Source organism: Schistocerca americana, chromosome X (genome assembly GCF_021461395.2).
Source record: "Schistocerca americana isolate TAMUIC-IGC-003095 chromosome X, iqSchAmer2.1, whole genome shotgun sequence".
Classification (NCBI taxonomy): domain Eukaryota; kingdom Metazoa; phylum Arthropoda; class Insecta; order Orthoptera; family Acrididae; genus Schistocerca; species Schistocerca americana.
In genome coordinates this window covers 36,603,568-36,622,933 of record NC_060130.1, presented here as the reverse complement: position 1 = coordinate 36,622,933, position 19,366 = coordinate 36,603,568, and the positions used below count along the sequence as shown (strand labels likewise).

The following is a 19,366-nucleotide window of genomic DNA, read 5'->3' as shown; positions in this document are numbered from 1 at the left end:
GTGCTTTGGAGGTTTTTAAATGTTAATACGCATCACCCTGTCTGTCTGTGTGTGTGTGTTTGTGTGTGTGTGTGTGTGTGTGTGTGTGTGTGTGTGTGTGTGTGTGTGTGTTTATATATATGAAACAAATACTAACAAAGAGATAGAGGGCCTGGCCAGTACTTACCTCAGCTCAGTACAGCCGATACATACACAAAACAGAACAGAAAATTGACGTATCCTAGCTTTCGGAACTTCGTTCCTTCATCAGGGAGGAGAGAGGGGAAAAAAGGGGAAGAAGGGAAAGTGGATTCAGGTTTTGCATCGGGGTCGGTTACAGGGGTAGGAACCGCTGGGTAGAGAAGGTGGTCTGGGAATATTGTAGGGTTTGACAAGGATGATACGGAGGTTAGGGGGTTGGCAAAAGGCAACTCTGGGTGGTGTGGGGAGAATATTGTCAAGGGATGATCTCATTTCAGGGCTTGACTTGAGAAAGTCATATCCCTGGCGGAGTAATTAGTTGATGTATTCGAGGCCAGGATAATATTGGGTGACAAGGGGGATGCTTCTGTGTGGTCTGGGGGTAGTACCATTGTTGTTGGGTGGGGAGGAATGTATTGCTTGGGAGATCTGTTTGTGGACAAGGTCTGCAGGATAGTTGTGGGAGAGGAAAGCACTGATATATAATATAATACAGGGAAACATTCCAAATGGGATAAATATATCTAAAAACAAAGATGATATAACTTACCAAACGAAAGCATTGGTATGTTGATAGACACACAAACAAACACACACACAAAATTCAAGCTTTCGCAACCCACAGTTGCTTCATCAGCAAAGAGGGAAGGAGAGGGAAAGACGAAAGGATGTGGGTTTTAAGGGAGAGGGTAAGGAGTCATTCCAATCCTGGGAGTGGAAAGACTTACCTTAGGGGGGAAAAAGGACAGGTATACACTCGCACACACACACACATATATCCATCCGCACATATACAGACACAAGCAGGGTATATGTGTGGATGGATATGTGTGTGTGTGTGTGTGTGTGTGTGTGTGTGTGTGTGTGTGTGTGTGTGTGTGTGTGGCATACTGATCTGATCTGAACTATGCAGCCTTAAAATGGAAGTTTTTTGATCACTCCTTATTTTGCTCCCTGCCACATTGGCAATATGTACCGCAAATCATCAGACAGACGACCTTCCTGCATGCTTCATGTTGTGTCTAGACAAGACAGCCTAGACACAATGAGAGGAAGCCGAAAGGCATGCTCTAAGTTAAAAAAGGAGGGCGTGAGGTCTGAAACAGGATACGTAATGAATGCTATAAAGAAAAGTACGTAGCTTCTGGAATACTTAACTTTAATCCATCCTTTTGGTACATCTGGAGATTGTGGTGATACAAGTGAGACTCTTTATATACATGCAATGTTACTAATGGCGCCTTGCTAGGTCGTAGCCATTGACTTAGCTGAAGGCTATTCTAACTATCGGCTCGGCTAATGAGCAATGCTTCATCCATGTAGTCGCTAGCAAAGTCGTCCGTACAACTGGGGTGAGTGCTAGTCCGTATCTCGAGACCTGCCTTGTGGTGGCGCTTGGTCTGCAATCACACAGTGGCGACACGCGGGTCCGACATGTACTAATGGACCCTGGCCAATTTAAAGCTACCACCTAGCAAGTGTGGTGTCTGGCGGTGACACCACATTCCTCCCCTGCAAATCGGCGAATGGTCGTGTTATAAGGCTTCCGCCCGCCGTGGGGAGAACCCATGTTGACGTATGCGATGAGGTGGGGAGCCTAACAACAGGCGAGGCTGTGCCACCCGCACGCGGCCATTCGGTCCAAGGGGAGCTAGGAAACACCTGAAAACCTAGTCCAGGGTGCACGTCAACATGCGGTGTATGTGCCCGTAAAGAGACAGGAGGGGCCGAAGGGTCGACCTCCATTGCGTCGGGGTACCCGACGCGCGAAGACGCCATGTGGTCCAGAGCGGGCAAGAGTTCCATGGCGGAGGACAGCTGGTCACGGGAAGCGATCGGCGGCGTGTGACCCAGGGAGGCGCTTGGTGGCTGCAGCGAAGCGTCCACTGCGGGCGGCACCAGCTGGACAGGCGGCGGCGGCGGAGGCGGCAGCGGCGCGTCGCCATGGGGCAAAATGGAAGGCATCGTTGGTAACACCTGGGGATGAGGCGAGCCAGTAGATGGGTCCCCAGGGCGCTGACCGGATGGCACCGTCGCTGAAAGCAGACGGGGAGCGGCAGAACCCGTGCGACGACAGAGGCGCAGCTGATTGAGATGCCGACGCACCTCACCAGAGGCCCCCAAAACCAAATACATCACGCGGCCGAGGCAGCGAAGAATGTGCACTGCGAGCCAACGCCGTGAACCTCGATAGTTGCGATAAAATACAACGTCGCCTGGAGCAAAAGCAGAAGTCTGCCGCTGCACAGGAACCTGATGCGGCGGGTGCAGCAAAGACATCAAGTTTCGATGAGGACGACTGTGGAGCAACTCAGCTGGCGAGCGACTATCTCGGGGCTGAGAGCGATACAAAGACAAAAAGAGCAACAACGCGTCCTCCCGAGAATACGACTCTTTCAACTTCAACATCTGTGACTTGAAAGTCCGGACCAATCGTTCAGCGGCACCGTTTGACTGAGGCGAAAACGGCGCGGATGTCAGATGTTGAATACCATTGGCCTGGCAGAATGACTGAAATTCTGCGGACATGAATTGTGGGCCATTGTCGGAAACAATAGTCTGCGGAAGACCTTCAATGCAAAAGATGCAGACAACGCTTGGATGGTGGCAGTTGATGTCGTGGAAGACATCCGGACAACAAAAGGAAAATTACTGAAGGCATCTACCAGAACAAACCACCGAGCATACCAGAATGGACCAGCAAAATCGATGTGCAAGCGTTGCCAAGGGGAAGTGGCTTTTGGCCATGCAAAGACTTTCCGCGGCAGTGCGGATTGTTCTTCGGCACACGCCATGCAAGAAGAACACATATTCGTAATCGCAGCATCGATTCCGAACCAAGTACAGTGCTGACGAGGAAGTTGTTTCGTTTGCACTATACCCCAATGTCCTTGGTGAAGAAGCCGTAAAACAGAGGACTGTAACGAACGTGGGACCACGATTCTGGACTGATCATTATCAGAACGCAACAACAAAACACCGCGTCGAACAAAAAGTCTCTCCTTGTGAGCAAAAAATCAGCAAACCAACGGATCCTCGATCCGAGACTTTGACAAAGGCCATTGCGTAGCAACAAAATGCAAAACGGTAGCAAGGACCGGGTCAGCAGCTGTGGCTGTAGCTACACGACGAAAATCAATCGGAAACGAGTCGACCACGTCATCGGTTTCCGAATCAATGAACATGCAAGCAAGTTCAGAAGAATCAAATGCTCTATCCTCAGCAACAGGCAAACGGGACAACGCATCGGCGTTTCCGTGCTTAGCAGTGGACCGATACAAGATATCGTAGCGGTACTGCGAGAGGAAAATAGACCAGCGAATGAATTTCTGTGCTGTACGCGGAGGTACAGGCTTGTTCGGATGAAAAAGCGACATCAAAGGTTTGTGGTCTGTGATGATGGTAAAGTGACGACCATACAAGAAATCATGGAACTTAGTAACACCAAACACGAGAGCCAAAGCTTCTTTCTCTATCTGTGAATAATTTCTTTGCGCAGACGAGAGCAATTTGGATGCAAAGGCAATAGGGCGATCATGCGACCCATCTTTGTGCGCAAGCACAGCACCGATCCCGAAATCCGATGCATCTACCATCAACAAAAGGGGTTTCTGGGGATTGAATGGCGTAAGGCAAGTATTAGAAAGCAACGCCGATTTCAACTGGCGAAAGGCGCGTTCGCATTCCGTCGTCCAGACGAACGGAACACCCTTACGGCGTAAGCTATGAATCGTAGCTGAAATGGAAGAGGCATTGCGCAGAAAGCGATGATAATAGTTAATTTTACCCAACACACTCTGTAGCTGCTTCAAATTCTGCGGCGAAGGCAAGTCTTGTATGGCACGGAGGTGCTCTGGACTCGGATGTATGCCTTGGGCATTGATGACATGTCCCAGGTATGGTAAGTCACGAGCAAAAAACACACATTTGTCCTTCCGCAAGCGAAGACCATTTTGTCGCAATACCTGAAATAATGTTCGTAGGTGTGCTAAATGGTCGTCTGCTGTCTTTCCGGAGATCACAATATCGTCCAGATAGTTCGCAGCAGTAGGGAATGATGCACAAACAGTTTGTAAATATTGCTGAAACAATGCAGGGGCGGATGCACACCCGAATGGCAATCTTTTGAATCGGTACAAACCAAGATGCGTGCTAACCACCAAGACGCACTGGGATTCTTCGTCCACTGGTATTTGGAAGTATGCATCTGTGACGTCCAACTTTGAAAAATATTTACCCGGGCACAGTTTGTCAAAAAGATCTTCCAGGCAGGGTAATGGAAAAGTTGCAAACACTAGTTGTGGATTCACAGTGGCCTTGAAGTCCACACAAAGTCTCAGTTTTCCGGAAGGTTTGGGCAAAATTACTAATGGTGAGGCCCAGAGAGAAGCCTGCACACGTTCAATTACACCTTGTGATTCTAAATCGTGTAATGTTCTTGCAACCTCATCACGCAATGCATGAGGAACATTGCACGCTCTGAAAAATTTCGGTTGCCCGTTGACTTTCAGTTCCAAATGTGCTTCATAGTTTTTAGCGCAACCTAAGCCCGGCGCAAAAATGTCTGCAAATTCTTCACACAGACGAGAAACACAGTCTGAAGGCACAGTCTGATTCACTGATAGGACCTGATTTACTATAGACATGTTAAACAACTGAAATAAATCGAAACCAAACAAGTTCACTGCAGTAGAAGAACGAAGAACATAAAATGAGACAAGTTTTGTTTGTCCCTTGTATGTTGCAAGAAGGCTGCACTGTCCTAACACAGGGGATATTCTGACTTGAATAACTATTTAACATAACATTTGCGGCATGCAACGGAGGTTTGCCCAGTTGTTTGTACGTGTCGTGATTGAGCAACGAAACTGCAGCTCCGGTATCGAGCTGGAATGGTATGACCATTCCATTAAAATCCAAATCTACAAAAAGTTTACTGTCCTGCTGACGACAAGAGCAACTGTCTCGTGCAATTTGAACTGATACAGGTACAGCATCACTTGCTAATTGACGTGATTTCTGGCGACGTCGACGCACACTTTGTGTGGGACGAACACTGTCACTGTTTGAGAAAGTGGCACTGGACGGGGTGGAATTCACTACATGAATGTCCATGGGCGAAGGTCCACGAGGCTGAGTGTCCTTGGTTCGATTCCGGCGCGAAGCAAAAGGCCTGGAATGGTTGTGATTGTCTGATCTGAGCTTTTTCTGGCAAACACTTTGAACATGTCCTTTCTTATTACAGAAAAAGCAAATAGCTTGGCGTGACGGGCAATTTTCACGCGAATGTCTAGTAGCACACCACGGGCATGATTTTACTGCAGTTGTATGCTGTCGCGGCACACCTGGTTTAGAGCGTAACGGCAGCTGCGTGGACGTGCGCGAGGGCAGTTTACCGGGCCGTGCAGCGCGCCTGGCGGGCTGGTTAATGTTACACATGGCTGGCGAAGTTGCAAATGATTCCTGAGCAAAGTCAAGTGTGTCTTGTCTATCTAATATGTCTATCACTTGCTGAAGGGAGGGATTAACTAGTTTCAAAATCTGTTCCCATATACGAACATCAGAAACGTTCTGTGCAATTGCATCACGGACCATTGTATCTGAATAAGGGAGTCCACATTCACACTCAAAAGCACAATCCCTTGTAAGGCCTTGCAATGTTGCAACCCACTCCCTATTAGTTTGACCGGCCATACGTTTTGTACGAAAGAACGTATACCTTTTTGCAACTACATTAACTGTTTCCTTGAAATAGGCATCTAAAGCAGACAAAAGTTCTTCGTAGGACAGAGTTGCTACGTCGCATTGGGGAAATAATTTCACTATCACACGGTACGTTTGCACCCCTACACATGCCAATAAATGAGGCTGCCGCTCGTTACCTTGAATTCTGTAGGCGGCGAGATGAAATCCAAACTGGCGTGACCACTCCGTCCATGTTTCCTTAGCTGGGTCAAACGGCCTAAAAGGCGGTGCAACTGCGAGTTGTGGCTGCGGTAGTAGTAGAGCGGCGGCTGCCGCATCGTTGTGCAGTTCACGTTGACCCTGGACGAGCCGTCCAAGGGCATCCAATAACGCCTGCGTCTGCTGATTCTGCAAGTGATAAAATTCGGACAGTACATCTGGCGAAGCCATGACACAAGTAAATGTAAGCAATTTGAAAGAACAAGACCCTTTCCGCTGACTTGTCGCCAAAAATTGTTGTGTCTAGACAAGACAGCCTAGACACAATGAGAGGAAGCCGAAAGGCACGCGCTAAGTTAAAAAAGGAGGGCGTGAGGTCTGAAACAGGATACGTAATGATTGCTTGTGTGTTGTGCCTGGTGCAACTTTGTTTTCTTTATGGTAAATAGTGATCTATCTTTCCCTGCACACACACAGAGAAAAAAAACTGCCAAGTCCAGCAGCTAGGGGCAAGCTGCTGGAGTTGGCAGTCATATGTGTGTGACATGTGCTTGCCTGTGTGTATGAATGTGTGTGTTTCTCTGTATCTCTTTTGCTGATGAAGGCTGTGGCCGAAAGCTTTGTGTAAGTGCCTTTTTAATTGTGCCTGTCTACAATGTAACATGTCTCCTTTACAGTAAGCAGCAATCTATGTTTTCCTATATTTTTCATTTACACAGATGTAATTAACAAATCAGAGTCTATTTATTCCAGAGAAGTGACAGTTTGTTCATGACAGTTCAGCACAAATCTGATTTTTTATATACAGCAAGGCTACCTATAAATTATTCTGTGTGCCAGTGTTCATGCTGACTATAGGGATTCACACTGATCATGTGTAATTTGACACCTGGTCCTGTAAAGTTACTTCTGCTCAACGTGAAAAATTCTCCAATTCACATTTTGTAATTAACCTTAACAAATCAAATAATGCACCCTTCGATATAACTGCTTATTGTCCACTTCCCATCACTCTATTCCCAATGTCAACCCAGCTGACCTCTACTTCTAATCCAAAAACCATGGTTGACTCAATGTTTGCTATTGCAAGCTATTGCTATTGCAACACAAAAGTGCCAGAGGCACCAGTAATGATATACAATTAAAAATACTAGAAAGTAAGGCACACCGGTTAGTACATGCTAAGACAAACACTACAAGTGTCTAAGACACTGCGCTCTCACACAACAAGTACGAGGTCTGAATACATTCCAGTTATGATACACAAAACTGTTTCATTCACAGTGGCTATATACATACTCTCTCCCCAATAAACAGAATAGTTATAACTCAATTGTTCACAAGTGTATATTATGACTCTTGCCACAGCCACGCAGTCAGTATGCCACAGGCGTGCCATAGAAAGCGATCAGGTTCAATTCCTTGTAGAGCCGGGAAATTCTGCTCGGTGGACAGACTGGAATAGGGTACACTCTGCTTGTAGTTCTAGCTGAGGAGATACTCAAGTGAGAAGTAGTGTCTTCAACTTCTGGAAGTTGATAACAGCCTGGAGAGTTGTATACTGACCCCCTAACTCTCCATAGATTTATAGTAGAGGACATCTCTCGAAGAGCATTGCGTGGTCTTCTGGGCCCAATGCAGAGTTCCTTTATCTATGTATATTGTATATCACCACTTGTACACACTCATCAGCACAGTATCATATTGTCTCTTCACGTGGCAAATTTTTATTTCCTTGTTTCCAGATCAAGACTTTTCCTCTTCCTCTTCTTCGTTTTTTTTTTTTTTTTTTTTTTTTTTTTTTTACTATCATTACTTGTACCACACATATTCCACACGGTTTATGCTCACTCCTTCAATGATACTTCCCATCCTCCTCTAGTGTGCGAGTTGTCCCTGCTTTCCTGCGTGTTTCTTGGTTTAAACACCCTTGTTTCAAAAGAGAGTGACAGCTTAGATACAGTCTTGTCAACATTTTGTAATTTTATTTAGCAATTATTGTTTGAGCCTTATAGGCGAATGTCACAAGATATTGTCAACCACTGGATTCACTAGATTGGAATGGGGTTCATAGTAACTTATCAATTCATTTTTTAAGTTGCTGTTATCTTTTTCATCCTATCTTGGACTAGCTTTTCCATACTCCCACTCTATTTTACGTAGCCAAACAGTTATCTGCCCTTGCAAACTTGCTCCTTTACTACCAAGTTAACTAATACTGGGCAGCCTAACAGAAGTTCCAATATCCAGTCTTTCACCACAATTCACCTATACACACTTTTCACTCATTGATTTTCTTTTTTCAATGTCATAAATATTTTGCTTTCACAGACTGCTGTGCTTTGAACATAAAATTGTAGGAACATCTGCCTCACATGTCACTTTTTTTTTTATTATTAAAGAATATGTTCCTTGCTCATTCCTATTTGCTTCTGATACATTTCCATTCTCACTTTTATTTTCTTTTGATCCATTTCTTTTTTCTTTGATAGACAAGTCAAACAACAATGGCAATATGTTGCAGCCCCCTGTGTTTCACCCTACTTACTACGAACTTACTTTTCTTAGCTTCCAATTTTATTAGTCATTTGGTTTTTAAGATACTTAAATTAATTGTTTGACCCTGTATTTTTATATCTTATTTTACCTTCGGTTGATAAAGGATTTCTGGTATGCTCACAAAGAGAGAGCTGATTCTTCCCACCCCTCACCCCCCTTACCTTGTCCTGAAACAAACTTATCGCCAAGTATCTTGCAGTTTTTTTCCTATTATTAATCTCTTAGTCTAGTCATCAATTTAAAAGTGTCAGTTGTTGGTCCCATTGTCTAATAATTTGTACATTTATACACATGAAGTTCCAATTTTTATTTGGAACATATAGACTCTGATAATCATGAATCACAGTTCAAATGGCTCTGGGCACTATGGGACTTAACATTTGAGCCAAGGCAGGATTCAAACCTGCGACCGTAGCAATCGCGCAGTTCTGGACTGAAGCGCCTAGAACCGCTCGGCAACGGTGGCTGGCGAATCATAGTTACCATCACACGGACAGAAATACTGTGTTAACTTTAATACAACATAGGGACGTAGCTAAAAATGTCTTTACATAATTTCCAGTTCTGATTACTTTCCTTTAATTTAATCTAACAAATAGGTTAGTGTAACATGATGTTGACAGAGGCAAATTATATATACTCACAAATTATTTAGCTAGAGGTATCTGGTTTGTATGTCTGGGAGGGAGGAGGGTGCAAGCTGAAAACTTCAAGAAAAGATTACTCATTTCATACCTGCTGGATTTAACTGCAGTTTATCTCTTCCATATACCAACCACATACCTAATGTGCATGGCAAACAGTTTGAAAGTATTATTCTATACTCAGCATTTGGAACTATCAGTTCCTTCATGAGAGAGGAAAGAGGGATAAGTTTCTGAAGGTCTGAAAGGTCACTCGGACTCCACAACTAATGTGAGGACAAGAGGAACAAATGTGTCTATAAGAAGTTTTGGAATTTCACCTCCTGAAGGTAAAATACTGATCAGTCTGTCAGTCTTCTAGTAATTTTATGGTTTCCTCGCGTGAATTTTCACTTGGACATGATTATTCTATGTTTCATCACTCACCTGAGAGATATCTCTGAATTCCCAAAGAGACACACCTTCAAATTGCCATCAGCTGTTATCGGTAAATGGTTGCACGTGCCACAGAAGTGTTCACTCATTGAGGTAATAAATCCCACACGTCCCTTGAAGCCCGGGACATGGTATGCCTGCAAAAAGAAATTGTAAGAAAATAGGTACTGCTGTTGTGAAAATACTATAAATGTGTTGCTCACCAAGTGGAGGAAGGAGAAAATGTGCATTAAGGGGAGTTTGAACGCCCTATCCTGACAATGTTACATTTAGTGACTTAACTTCCCCGTACTTCAGGAACAACTGTAGCCATTGACAAGAAACTTTTACAGGACATTAAACTATATGTTCTGAGTCTTACAATAATTGCATTTCAGCCACTGCTTTTGGAAATACAATTTTTTAATTACACAGTTAAAATTTTGTGTACCTTTTTGTATGCTATTCTAAATAATTTTACTTATACATAACATTATGTTTTTCTTTTAGTTCAGAAGACTCAGGATACATATGTCATTACTCCCTGAAAATTTGAATTCGCTACTTGCCGTAGTTTCGGAGATTTAGGGAAAAATGCAAGAGAAAATGTAAATTTTCAGGAAGAGTTTTTAAAGTTTCAATAGACTGTAACTCAATATATGCTTAACATTTTATTTTTAGTCACTCAGAAGCACCCTGCACCATACTGTATATCATCCTCTTGATCTTTTTTAAGTTTTTTTTGTTTTCTTCTTTCTGGACTCCGTAGTGGCCAACTGTGCAGCATACTCTGCTTTACCAGTGCAAACCTTGTCCATCCCTTCAAATTCTCTGATGAAGTTTGCTCCAGAATTAATTCCCATATGTTGTAGCACTTTCACGCTACCAATGTTGCCATCATTAAAAGCAATAACAGCATGACTGACCCCCACTTTAGTGTCTTCATTACAAGAAAAACATTTTTTGGTCTACATCTACATCTACATCCATACTCCTCAAGCCACCTGATGGTGTAGGCTACCTTGAGTACCTCTATTGGTTCTCCCTTCTATTCCAGTCTCGTATTGTTCGTGGAAAGAAGGATTGTCGGTATGCCTCTGTGCGGGCTCTAATCTCTCTCATTTTATCCTCATGGTCTCTTCGTGAGATATACGTAGGAGGGAGAAATATATTGCTTGACTCCTCAGTGAAGGTATGTTCTCGAAACTTCAACAAAAGCCCATACCAAGCTACTGAGTGTCTCTACCGCAGGGTCTTCCACTGGAGTTTATCTAACATCTCCGTAATGCTTTCATGATTACTAAATGATCCTATAACGAAGCATGCTGCTCTCTGTTGGATCTTCTCTATCTCTTCTATCAACCCTATCTGGTACAGATCCCACACTGCTGAGCAGTATTCAAACAGTGGGGGAACAAGTGTACTGTAACCTAATTCCTTTGTTTTTGGATTGCATTTCCTTAGGATTCTTCCAATGAATCTCAGTCTGGCATCTGATTTACCGATGATCAACTTTATATGATCATTCCATTTTAAATCACTCCTAATGCATACTCCCAGATAATTTATGGAATTAACTGCTTCCAATTGCTGACCTGCTATATTGTAGCTAAATGATATGGGATCTTTCTTTCTATGTATTCGCAGCACATTACACTTGTCTACATTGAGATTCAATTGCCATTCCCTGCACCATGCATCAATTCGCTGCAGATCATCCTGCATTTCAGTGCAATTTTCCATTGTGGCAACCTCTCAATATACCACAGCATCATCCGCAAAAAGCCTCAGTGAACTTCTGATGTCATTCACAAGGTCATTTATGTGTATTGTGAATAGCAACGGTCCTACGACACTCCCCTGCAGCACACCTGAAATCACTCTTACTTCGGAAGACTTCTCTCCATTGAGAATGACAGGCTGCGTCCTGTTGTCTAGCAACTCTTCAATCCAATCACATAATTGGCCTGATAGCCCATATGCTCTTACTTTGTTCATTAAATGATTGCGGGGAACTGTATCGAACACCTTGCAGAAGTCAAGAAACACAGCATCTACCTGGGAACCCGTGTCTATGGCCCTCTGAGTCTCGTGGACGAATAGCGCGAGCTGGGTTTCACACGATCGTCTTTTTCAAAACCCATGCTGATTCCTACAGAGTAGATTTCTAGTTTACAGAAAAATCATAATACTCGAACATAATACATGTTCTAAAATTCTACAACTGATCGACATTAGAGATATAGGTCTATAGTTCTGCACATCTGTTCGACGTCCCTTCTTGAAAACGGGGATGACCTGTGCCCTTTTCCAATTCTTTGGAACGCTACGCTCTTGTAGAGACCTACGGTACACTGCTGCAAGAAGGGGGGTAAGTTCCTTCGCATACTCTGTGTAAAATTGAACTGGTATCCCATCAGGTCAGCGGCCTTCCCTCTTTTGAGTGATTTTAATTGTTTCTCTATCTCTCTGTCATCTATTTCAGTATCTACCATTTTGTCATCTGTGTGACAATCTAGAGAAGGAACTACAGTGCAATCTTCCTCTGTGAAACAGCTTTGGAAAAAGACATTTAGTATTTCGGCCTTCAGTCCATCATCCTCTGTTTCAGTACCTTTTTGGTCAAAGAGTGTCTGGACATTTTGTTTTGATCCACCTACCGCTTTGACATAAGAGCAAAATTTCTTAGGATTTTCTGCCAAGTCAGTACATAGAACTTTACTTTCGAATTCATTTAACGCCTCTCGCATGGCCCTCCTCACATTACATTTCACTTCACGTAATTTTTGTTTGTCTGCAAGGTGTTGGCTACGTTTATGTTTGCTGTGAAGTTCCCTTTGCTTCTGCAGCAGTTTTCTAACTCGGTTGTTGTACCACGCTGGCTCTTTTCCATCTCTTACGATCTTGCTTGGCACATACTCATCTAACGCATATTGTACGATGGTTTTGAACTTTGTCCACTGATCCTCAACACTATCTGTACTTAAAACAAAACTTTTGTGTTGAGGCGTTAGGTACTCTGATATCTGATTTTTGTCACTTTTGCTAACCAGAAAAATCTTCGTACCTTTTTTTAATATTTCTATTTACGGCTGAAATCATCGATGCAGTAACCGCTTTATGATCGCTGATTCCCTGTTCTGCGTTAATTGTTTCAAATAGTTCGGGTCTGTTTGTCACTAGAAGGTCTAATATGTTATCGCCAGGAGTCAGTTCTCTGTTTAACTGCTCAAGGTAGTTTTCAGATAAAGCTCTTAAAAAATTTCACTGGATTCTTTGTCCCTGCCACCCATTATGAAAGTTTGAGTCTCCCAGTCTATATCCGGCAAATTAAAATCTCCACCCAGAACTATAACATGGTGGGCAAATCTACTCGAAATATTTTCCAAATTATCCTTCAAGTGCTCAGCCACAACAGCTGCTGAGCCAGGGGGCCTATAGAGACATCCAATTACCATGTCTGAGCCTGCTTTAACCGTGACCTTCACCCAAATTATTTCACATTTCGGATCTCCATCAATTTCCTTCGATACTGTTGCACTTCTTATCGCATTAAACATGCCTCCCCCTTCACTGTCCAGCCTGTCTCTGCGGTATACATTCCAATCTGAGTTTAGAATTTCATTACTGTTTACATCTGGTTTCAGCCTACTTTCTGTCCCTAGTACTATGTGGGCATTGTGACTGTTTATTAATGAGAGCAGTTCTGGGACCTTTCTATAGACGCTCCTGCAGTTTACTATTAGCACATTAATATTGTTATTCCCTGCTGCATTTTGTCTACTCCTACCTTGCCGCATCTCAGGAGGTGTCTTGTCGGGCCTAGGGAGGGAGTTCTCTAACTTAAAAAACCCACATGTGCACTCCACACATACTCCGCTACCCTTGTAGCCGCTTCCTGCATGTAGTGCACACGTGACCTATTCAGGGGGACCCTACATTTCTGCACCCGATAGCGGAGGTCGAGAAATTTGCACCCCAGATCTCCGCAGAATCGTCTGAGCCCCTGGTTTAAGCCTTCCACTCGGCTCCAAACCAGAGGACCACTATCGGTTCTGGGAACGATACAACAAGTAGCTAGCTCAGATTCCACCCCGCGAGGCTTTCCGCCTACACCAACTCCGCTAGCTGCCTGTACGAACTGAGGATGACCTCTGAACCCAGACGGCAGGAGTCATTGGTGCCGACATGAGCAACAATTTGCAGTCGGGTGCACCCAGTGCTCTCTATCACTGCCAGCACGGCCTCCTCCACATCTCGGATGAGACCCCCGGCAAGCAGACAGAGTGAACACTGACCTGCTTCCCCGACCTTTCCGCTATTTCCCTAAGGGGCTCCATCACCCGCCTAACGTTGGAGCTCCCAATAACTAATATACCCCTCCCCCCATGTGCCTGCTTGGACCTGGCTGAAGGAGTGGCCACATGTCCACTCACAGGCAGAACGGGCGATGCCACACGGCCAGCCTCCACACTGACCCTCCGCCTCATGCGCCGTGAATGCCGCTGAACCCGCCACTCCCCTTGGGAAGAGGGTGGCCCAACCGTGCCCGGTAGCTGCAAAGATGTCTTGACAGCAGGGTCAGTGGGTGAAGCATGTAATGTAACACCTGGGGTGTACCATGCAACGCACCAGACTCCCCACTGCCGCTACACTCTGAGGCAGCAGCCTGAAGATGGCTAACCGCGGCTTCAACACATTCAGCTGTTTGCGAACAGTGGCCAGCTCCTCCTGTGTCCGTACACAGCAGTCACACATCCTATCCATCATAAGAAATCAATTTACTGTAGAGAGTTAATCAACTTATAACTAGACTGCTAATTCACTAAAGGCGGCTGATAGTTGACTAAACTGTGGTTACTAGACACTTCCTGTAGAAAACAATGAAAATAGCACTACCTGTCTCTGGACTGTATTGAAAACAAACACTAGCACTACTGGCACTATGGCTGACTAAACGGACTCTCTCTGACTGTATTCAAAACAAACACGAAATCTATGGAACACTATTACTAGCACCCGACAATTAAAGCTTCCTAAAAGCAAAAACACACGGAAAAGGAAGTGACAAGTAAGCAAAATAGAGTTAATACTTCAATTAGCATAGCTCGCTGCACAGCAGACATGACGCAGATGGCAGTTACAACGACACTGACACAATAAGATTATTGAACGACTCATTGGGATTTTGAGTCTGACAATGCAGACACTTCTTCAATAATTCAGGATTGCCAGGTCTCTGTAAACAGGTTTTATGATATCCACAATTGCTGCTGGGATAGAATGTTTATGGCTGTATGACCTGTTTGAGTACTGGGCATTGCGGTAATTGCACCATGAACCAGATCTAGGAGGGCAAAGATGGTGTACTGGTTTATCATCAGCTGACAGTCTCTGGAAGAAGGTAGCCCATACTGCCTGCTTCATTTTCAACAAATCCTCAGTATTATCTCTAATGGCAATCTCATAATACTGTTGTAGTTCATCAATCATGTTGTCTGTCAGCCTGCTTCTTATGGTCTTACCACCTGAAAGTTTCTTGTCTCTCAAACTTTGTTTCAACTTCCTCAATCTGGTATCCATCCTCTTCTGGACATGAGCAACACATTCCAGTTCTGTGATAAGCTTCTCACCATAAGGCTGAGTGGCTACTACACTGTTATATGCATTTGAGTCTGCATAACCTAAGAACTTAGTGTAACACACTCCCCTTTAGTTTACAGATCGATTATAAATTTCAACAGCTGCACAGGCCTCCGTACGACTAGTTGTCCTTCATAACTTCTGTCACAGATATGCCCTTCTTCATTCCCTGATTTATACTTATAAGAATGTTTGGTTAAAATCTGGAAATCTATTAGCTTTCCAGTATCAACACTGGTCACTGTAGCAACAGAATTCTTAGAACTGCAGCTACGCTTCTACCAAGTGCCCCAAAAGCTACTGATATGACAATCATACCATCGTTTATTTCAGCAGCTGCATTTGCAGCACCCTTAATTGACTCACATGCAGTGGATTTCACAGCAGCTCCAATAAATCCTGCATACTTGTCCATTTTACAAAGTGGGCGTGGCATATACATCACGACACACATTGTTTCTGCTGCAGTGTGTCCTTTGCCAATAGCTCTCAATCCATAAAACCACCTAACATTTATGTCAAAATAATTATCTTTACACTTATCAGAATTCCAAAATGAATGAGTGTATTTACAAATGGCAGAATTAATGGTAAGTTTCCTGGCTAGTCCATTTGATACCTCAATGTCTTCATGTAAACTAACTGGCCCTCCACATAGATACAGCACACACATTCACATAACACCCCTGTTAGGATGTGTAAATGTATCAGAATATAACCTAACCTACCGTTTACATGAGTTTTGTTTTGAGATAACTGTGTTATCACTATGTTTTATTTTAATCTTCGAAGCACTAATGGGTGTTTCGCTAGATACTCATGAGTTTGCCAGTATTTCATTGTCTGCAACTTCACACACCACATGCTGAACACAATGTTTCTCTTTATTCAAAAATTTATTACCATGAAACCTACATTTCTTAAAAACACTTCATTTTCGAGTCATACTTTTTGAGAGATTTACCAGTCTATTCCTCACTTCTCCTCGGAAAAACGTTAGCACTTCGATATACAAAGCATGTTTATACTATGAAAAGATACGATACTATTTTTGACAGTGCTACCAATGCAAACACATAATTTAACCTTTATAACACAGCAATCCACAGCTTTCTACAGGGTAGTCCATTGATAGTGACCGGGCCAAATATCTCACGAAATAAGCATGAAATGAAAAAACTACAAAGAACGAAATTCGTCTAGCTTGAAGGGAGAAACCAGATGGTGCTATGGTTGGCCTGCTAAATGGCACTGCCATAGGTCAAACTCATATCAACTGCATTTTTTAAAAATAGGAGCCCCCATTTTTTATTACATATTCATGTAGTACGTAAAGAAATGTGAATGTTTTAGCTGGAACACTTTTTCACTTTGGGATAGTTGAGGCTGTAATAGTCAAAAATGGTTCAAATGGCTCTGAGCACTATGGGACTTAACTTCTGAGGTCATCAGTCCCCTAGAACTTAGAACTACTTAAACCTAACTAACCTAAGGACATTACACACATCCATGCCCAAGGCAGGATTCGAACCTGCGACCGTAGCGGTCGTGCGTTTCCAGACTGTAGCGCCTAACACCACTCGGCCACTTCGGCCAGCTGCTGTAATAGTCACAAACATATAAGTATGTAGTATCACATAACTTTCCGCCAGTGCGGACGGTATTTGCTTCGTGATACATTACCCGTGTTAAAATGGACCGTTTACCAATTGCGGAAAAGGTCGGTATCGTGTTGATGTATGGCTATTGTGATCAAAATGCCCAAGGGGCGTGTGCTATGTATGCTGCTCGGTATCCTGGACAACATCATTGAAGTGTCGGGACCATTCGCCGGATAGTTACATTATTTAAGGAAACAGGAAGTGTCCAGTCACATGTGAAACATCAACCATGACCTGCAACAAATGATGATGCCCTAGTAGGTGTTTCAGCTGCTGGGGCAGCTAATCCACACATCAGTAGCAGACAAATTGCACGAGAATTGGGAATCTCAAAAACGTCGGTGTTGAGAATGCTACATCAACATTGATTGCACCCGTACCATATTTCAATGCACCAGGAATTGCATGCCAATGACTTTGAATGTCATGTACAGTTCTGCCACTGGGCACAAGAGAAATTACGAGACGATGAAAGATTTTTTGAATGTGTTCTATTTAGCGATGAAGCATCATTCACCAACAGTGGTAACCTAAACCGCCATAATATGCACTATTGGACAACGGAAAATCTACGATGGCAGCGACAAGTGGAACAGCAGCGACCTTGGCAGGTTAATGTATGGTGTGGCATTAAGGGAGGAAGGTTAATTGGCCCCCATTTTATCCATGGCAATCTAAATGGTGCAATGTATGCTGATTTCCTGCGTAATGTTCTACCAATGTTACTACAAGATGTTTCACTGCATGACAGAATGGCGATGTACTTCCAACATGATGGATGTCCGGCACATAGTTTGCGTGCGGTTGAAGCAGTATTGAATAGCACATTTCATGACAGGTGGATTGGTCGTCAAAGCACCATACCATGGCCCGCACGTTCACCGGATCTGACGTCCCCGGATTTCTTTCTGTGGGGAAAGTTGAAGGATATTTGGTATCGTGATCCACCGACAATGCCTGACAACATGCGTCAGTACATTATCAATGCATGTGCGAACATTACGGAAGGCAAACTACTCACTGTTGAGAGGAATGTCATTACACGTATTGCCAAAGGCATTGAGGTTGACAGACATCATTTTGAGCATTTATTGCATTAATGTGGTATTCACAGGTAATCACGCCGTAACAGCATGCGTTCTCAGAAATGATAAGTTCACAAAGGTACATGTATCACATTGGAACAACCGAAATAAAATGTTCAAATGTACCTAGGTTCTGTATTTTAATTTAAAAAACCTACCTGTTACCAACTGTTCGTCTAAAATTATGAGACATATGTTTGTGACTATTACAGTGCCATCTATCACAAACTGAAAAAAGTGGTCCAACTAAAACATTCATATTTCTTTATGTATTACACGAATATGTAATAAAAAATGGGGTTCCTATTTCAAAAAACACAGTTGATATCAGTTTGAGCTATGGCAGCGCCTTATAGCAGGCCAACCATTGCGCCAGCTGGTTTCCCCCTTCGAGCTAGACAAATTTCGTTCTTTGTAGTTTTTTCGTTTGACACTTATTTCGTGAGATATTTGGCCCGGTCACGATCAATGGACTACCCTGTATATAAAAAATTACCGATTTTATTAGGTCTTGAAGTAATGCATGTAAAAATTTTAACATTTTCAACTGGTGTAGATTATATTTTAGAAAATAAAATGAAATACTTCTCACACAAGTTTATAAGTAATATACATATCATTTTATTTGGAAAATGGCAAATTTTATAATCAGATAAAAACCCGAAAAAGTGAAAAAGAATGTTTTCCCCTTCTAACTCCCCTTAAAGTTATGGAAATGTGTAAGCTTTCGGAGCCAGTGGCTTCTTCTTCTGGCAGAAACAATAAGGGGAAGGAAAAGGGAAGAAAGAAAAGGATTGTCAAGGTTTAGGAAATGGGGAGAGTTGCAGAAAAGCTGCAGAGAAACCCAGGCCAGGACAGACTTACTGAATGGGATGAGAAATATGTAACTAAACCAGTCTATCTCTCATACCACCAGCAGATGTGAAGTATTCTTGTGATTGGTAGTAAGTCATAAACATTAAATTATTTTCAATGTATGTTCATACGTAATACTGCACGTACCTTTGAGGTATCATTGGGCCCATTGGGAAGAGGATCAAAATTAGGCCACTGCTTTCTAATTATTTGGAGCATTTCACAAAATGAGACCATCTTCCCATCATTCCATTTGTTGCCGCTGAAAGGCATGTACTCGATAAATCTTACATCAACATTTTTCTCTTTTGTTAACTCCACAAAACTGCACACTTCATCTTCATTAAAACCTCGCATTACAACACAATTTATCTGTGGAAGAAAGTCACCATTAAAAACTTGGTATCAGATAAAGCATGGT

The 19,366-nt window shown here is 43.2% G+C and overlaps 1 protein-coding gene across 1 annotated transcript in view; it reads right to left on the bottom strand.

Moving 5' to 3' along the window:
• LOC124555028 (molybdenum cofactor biosynthesis protein 1-like) overlaps nucleotides 1–19,366 on the bottom strand; it is a 148,149-nt gene that overhangs the window by 27,299 nt on the left and 101,484 nt on the right. Inside the window, exons 5-6 of the mRNA XM_047128783.1 lie at nucleotides 19,093–19,317; nucleotides 9,714–9,859 (exon numbers count right to left, since the gene is read on the bottom strand). Coding sequence (XP_046984739.1) covers nucleotides 9,714–9,859; nucleotides 19,093–19,317 — 371 coding nt within the window. The remainder of the gene's footprint in view (nucleotides 1–9,713; nucleotides 9,860–19,092; nucleotides 19,318–19,366) is intronic.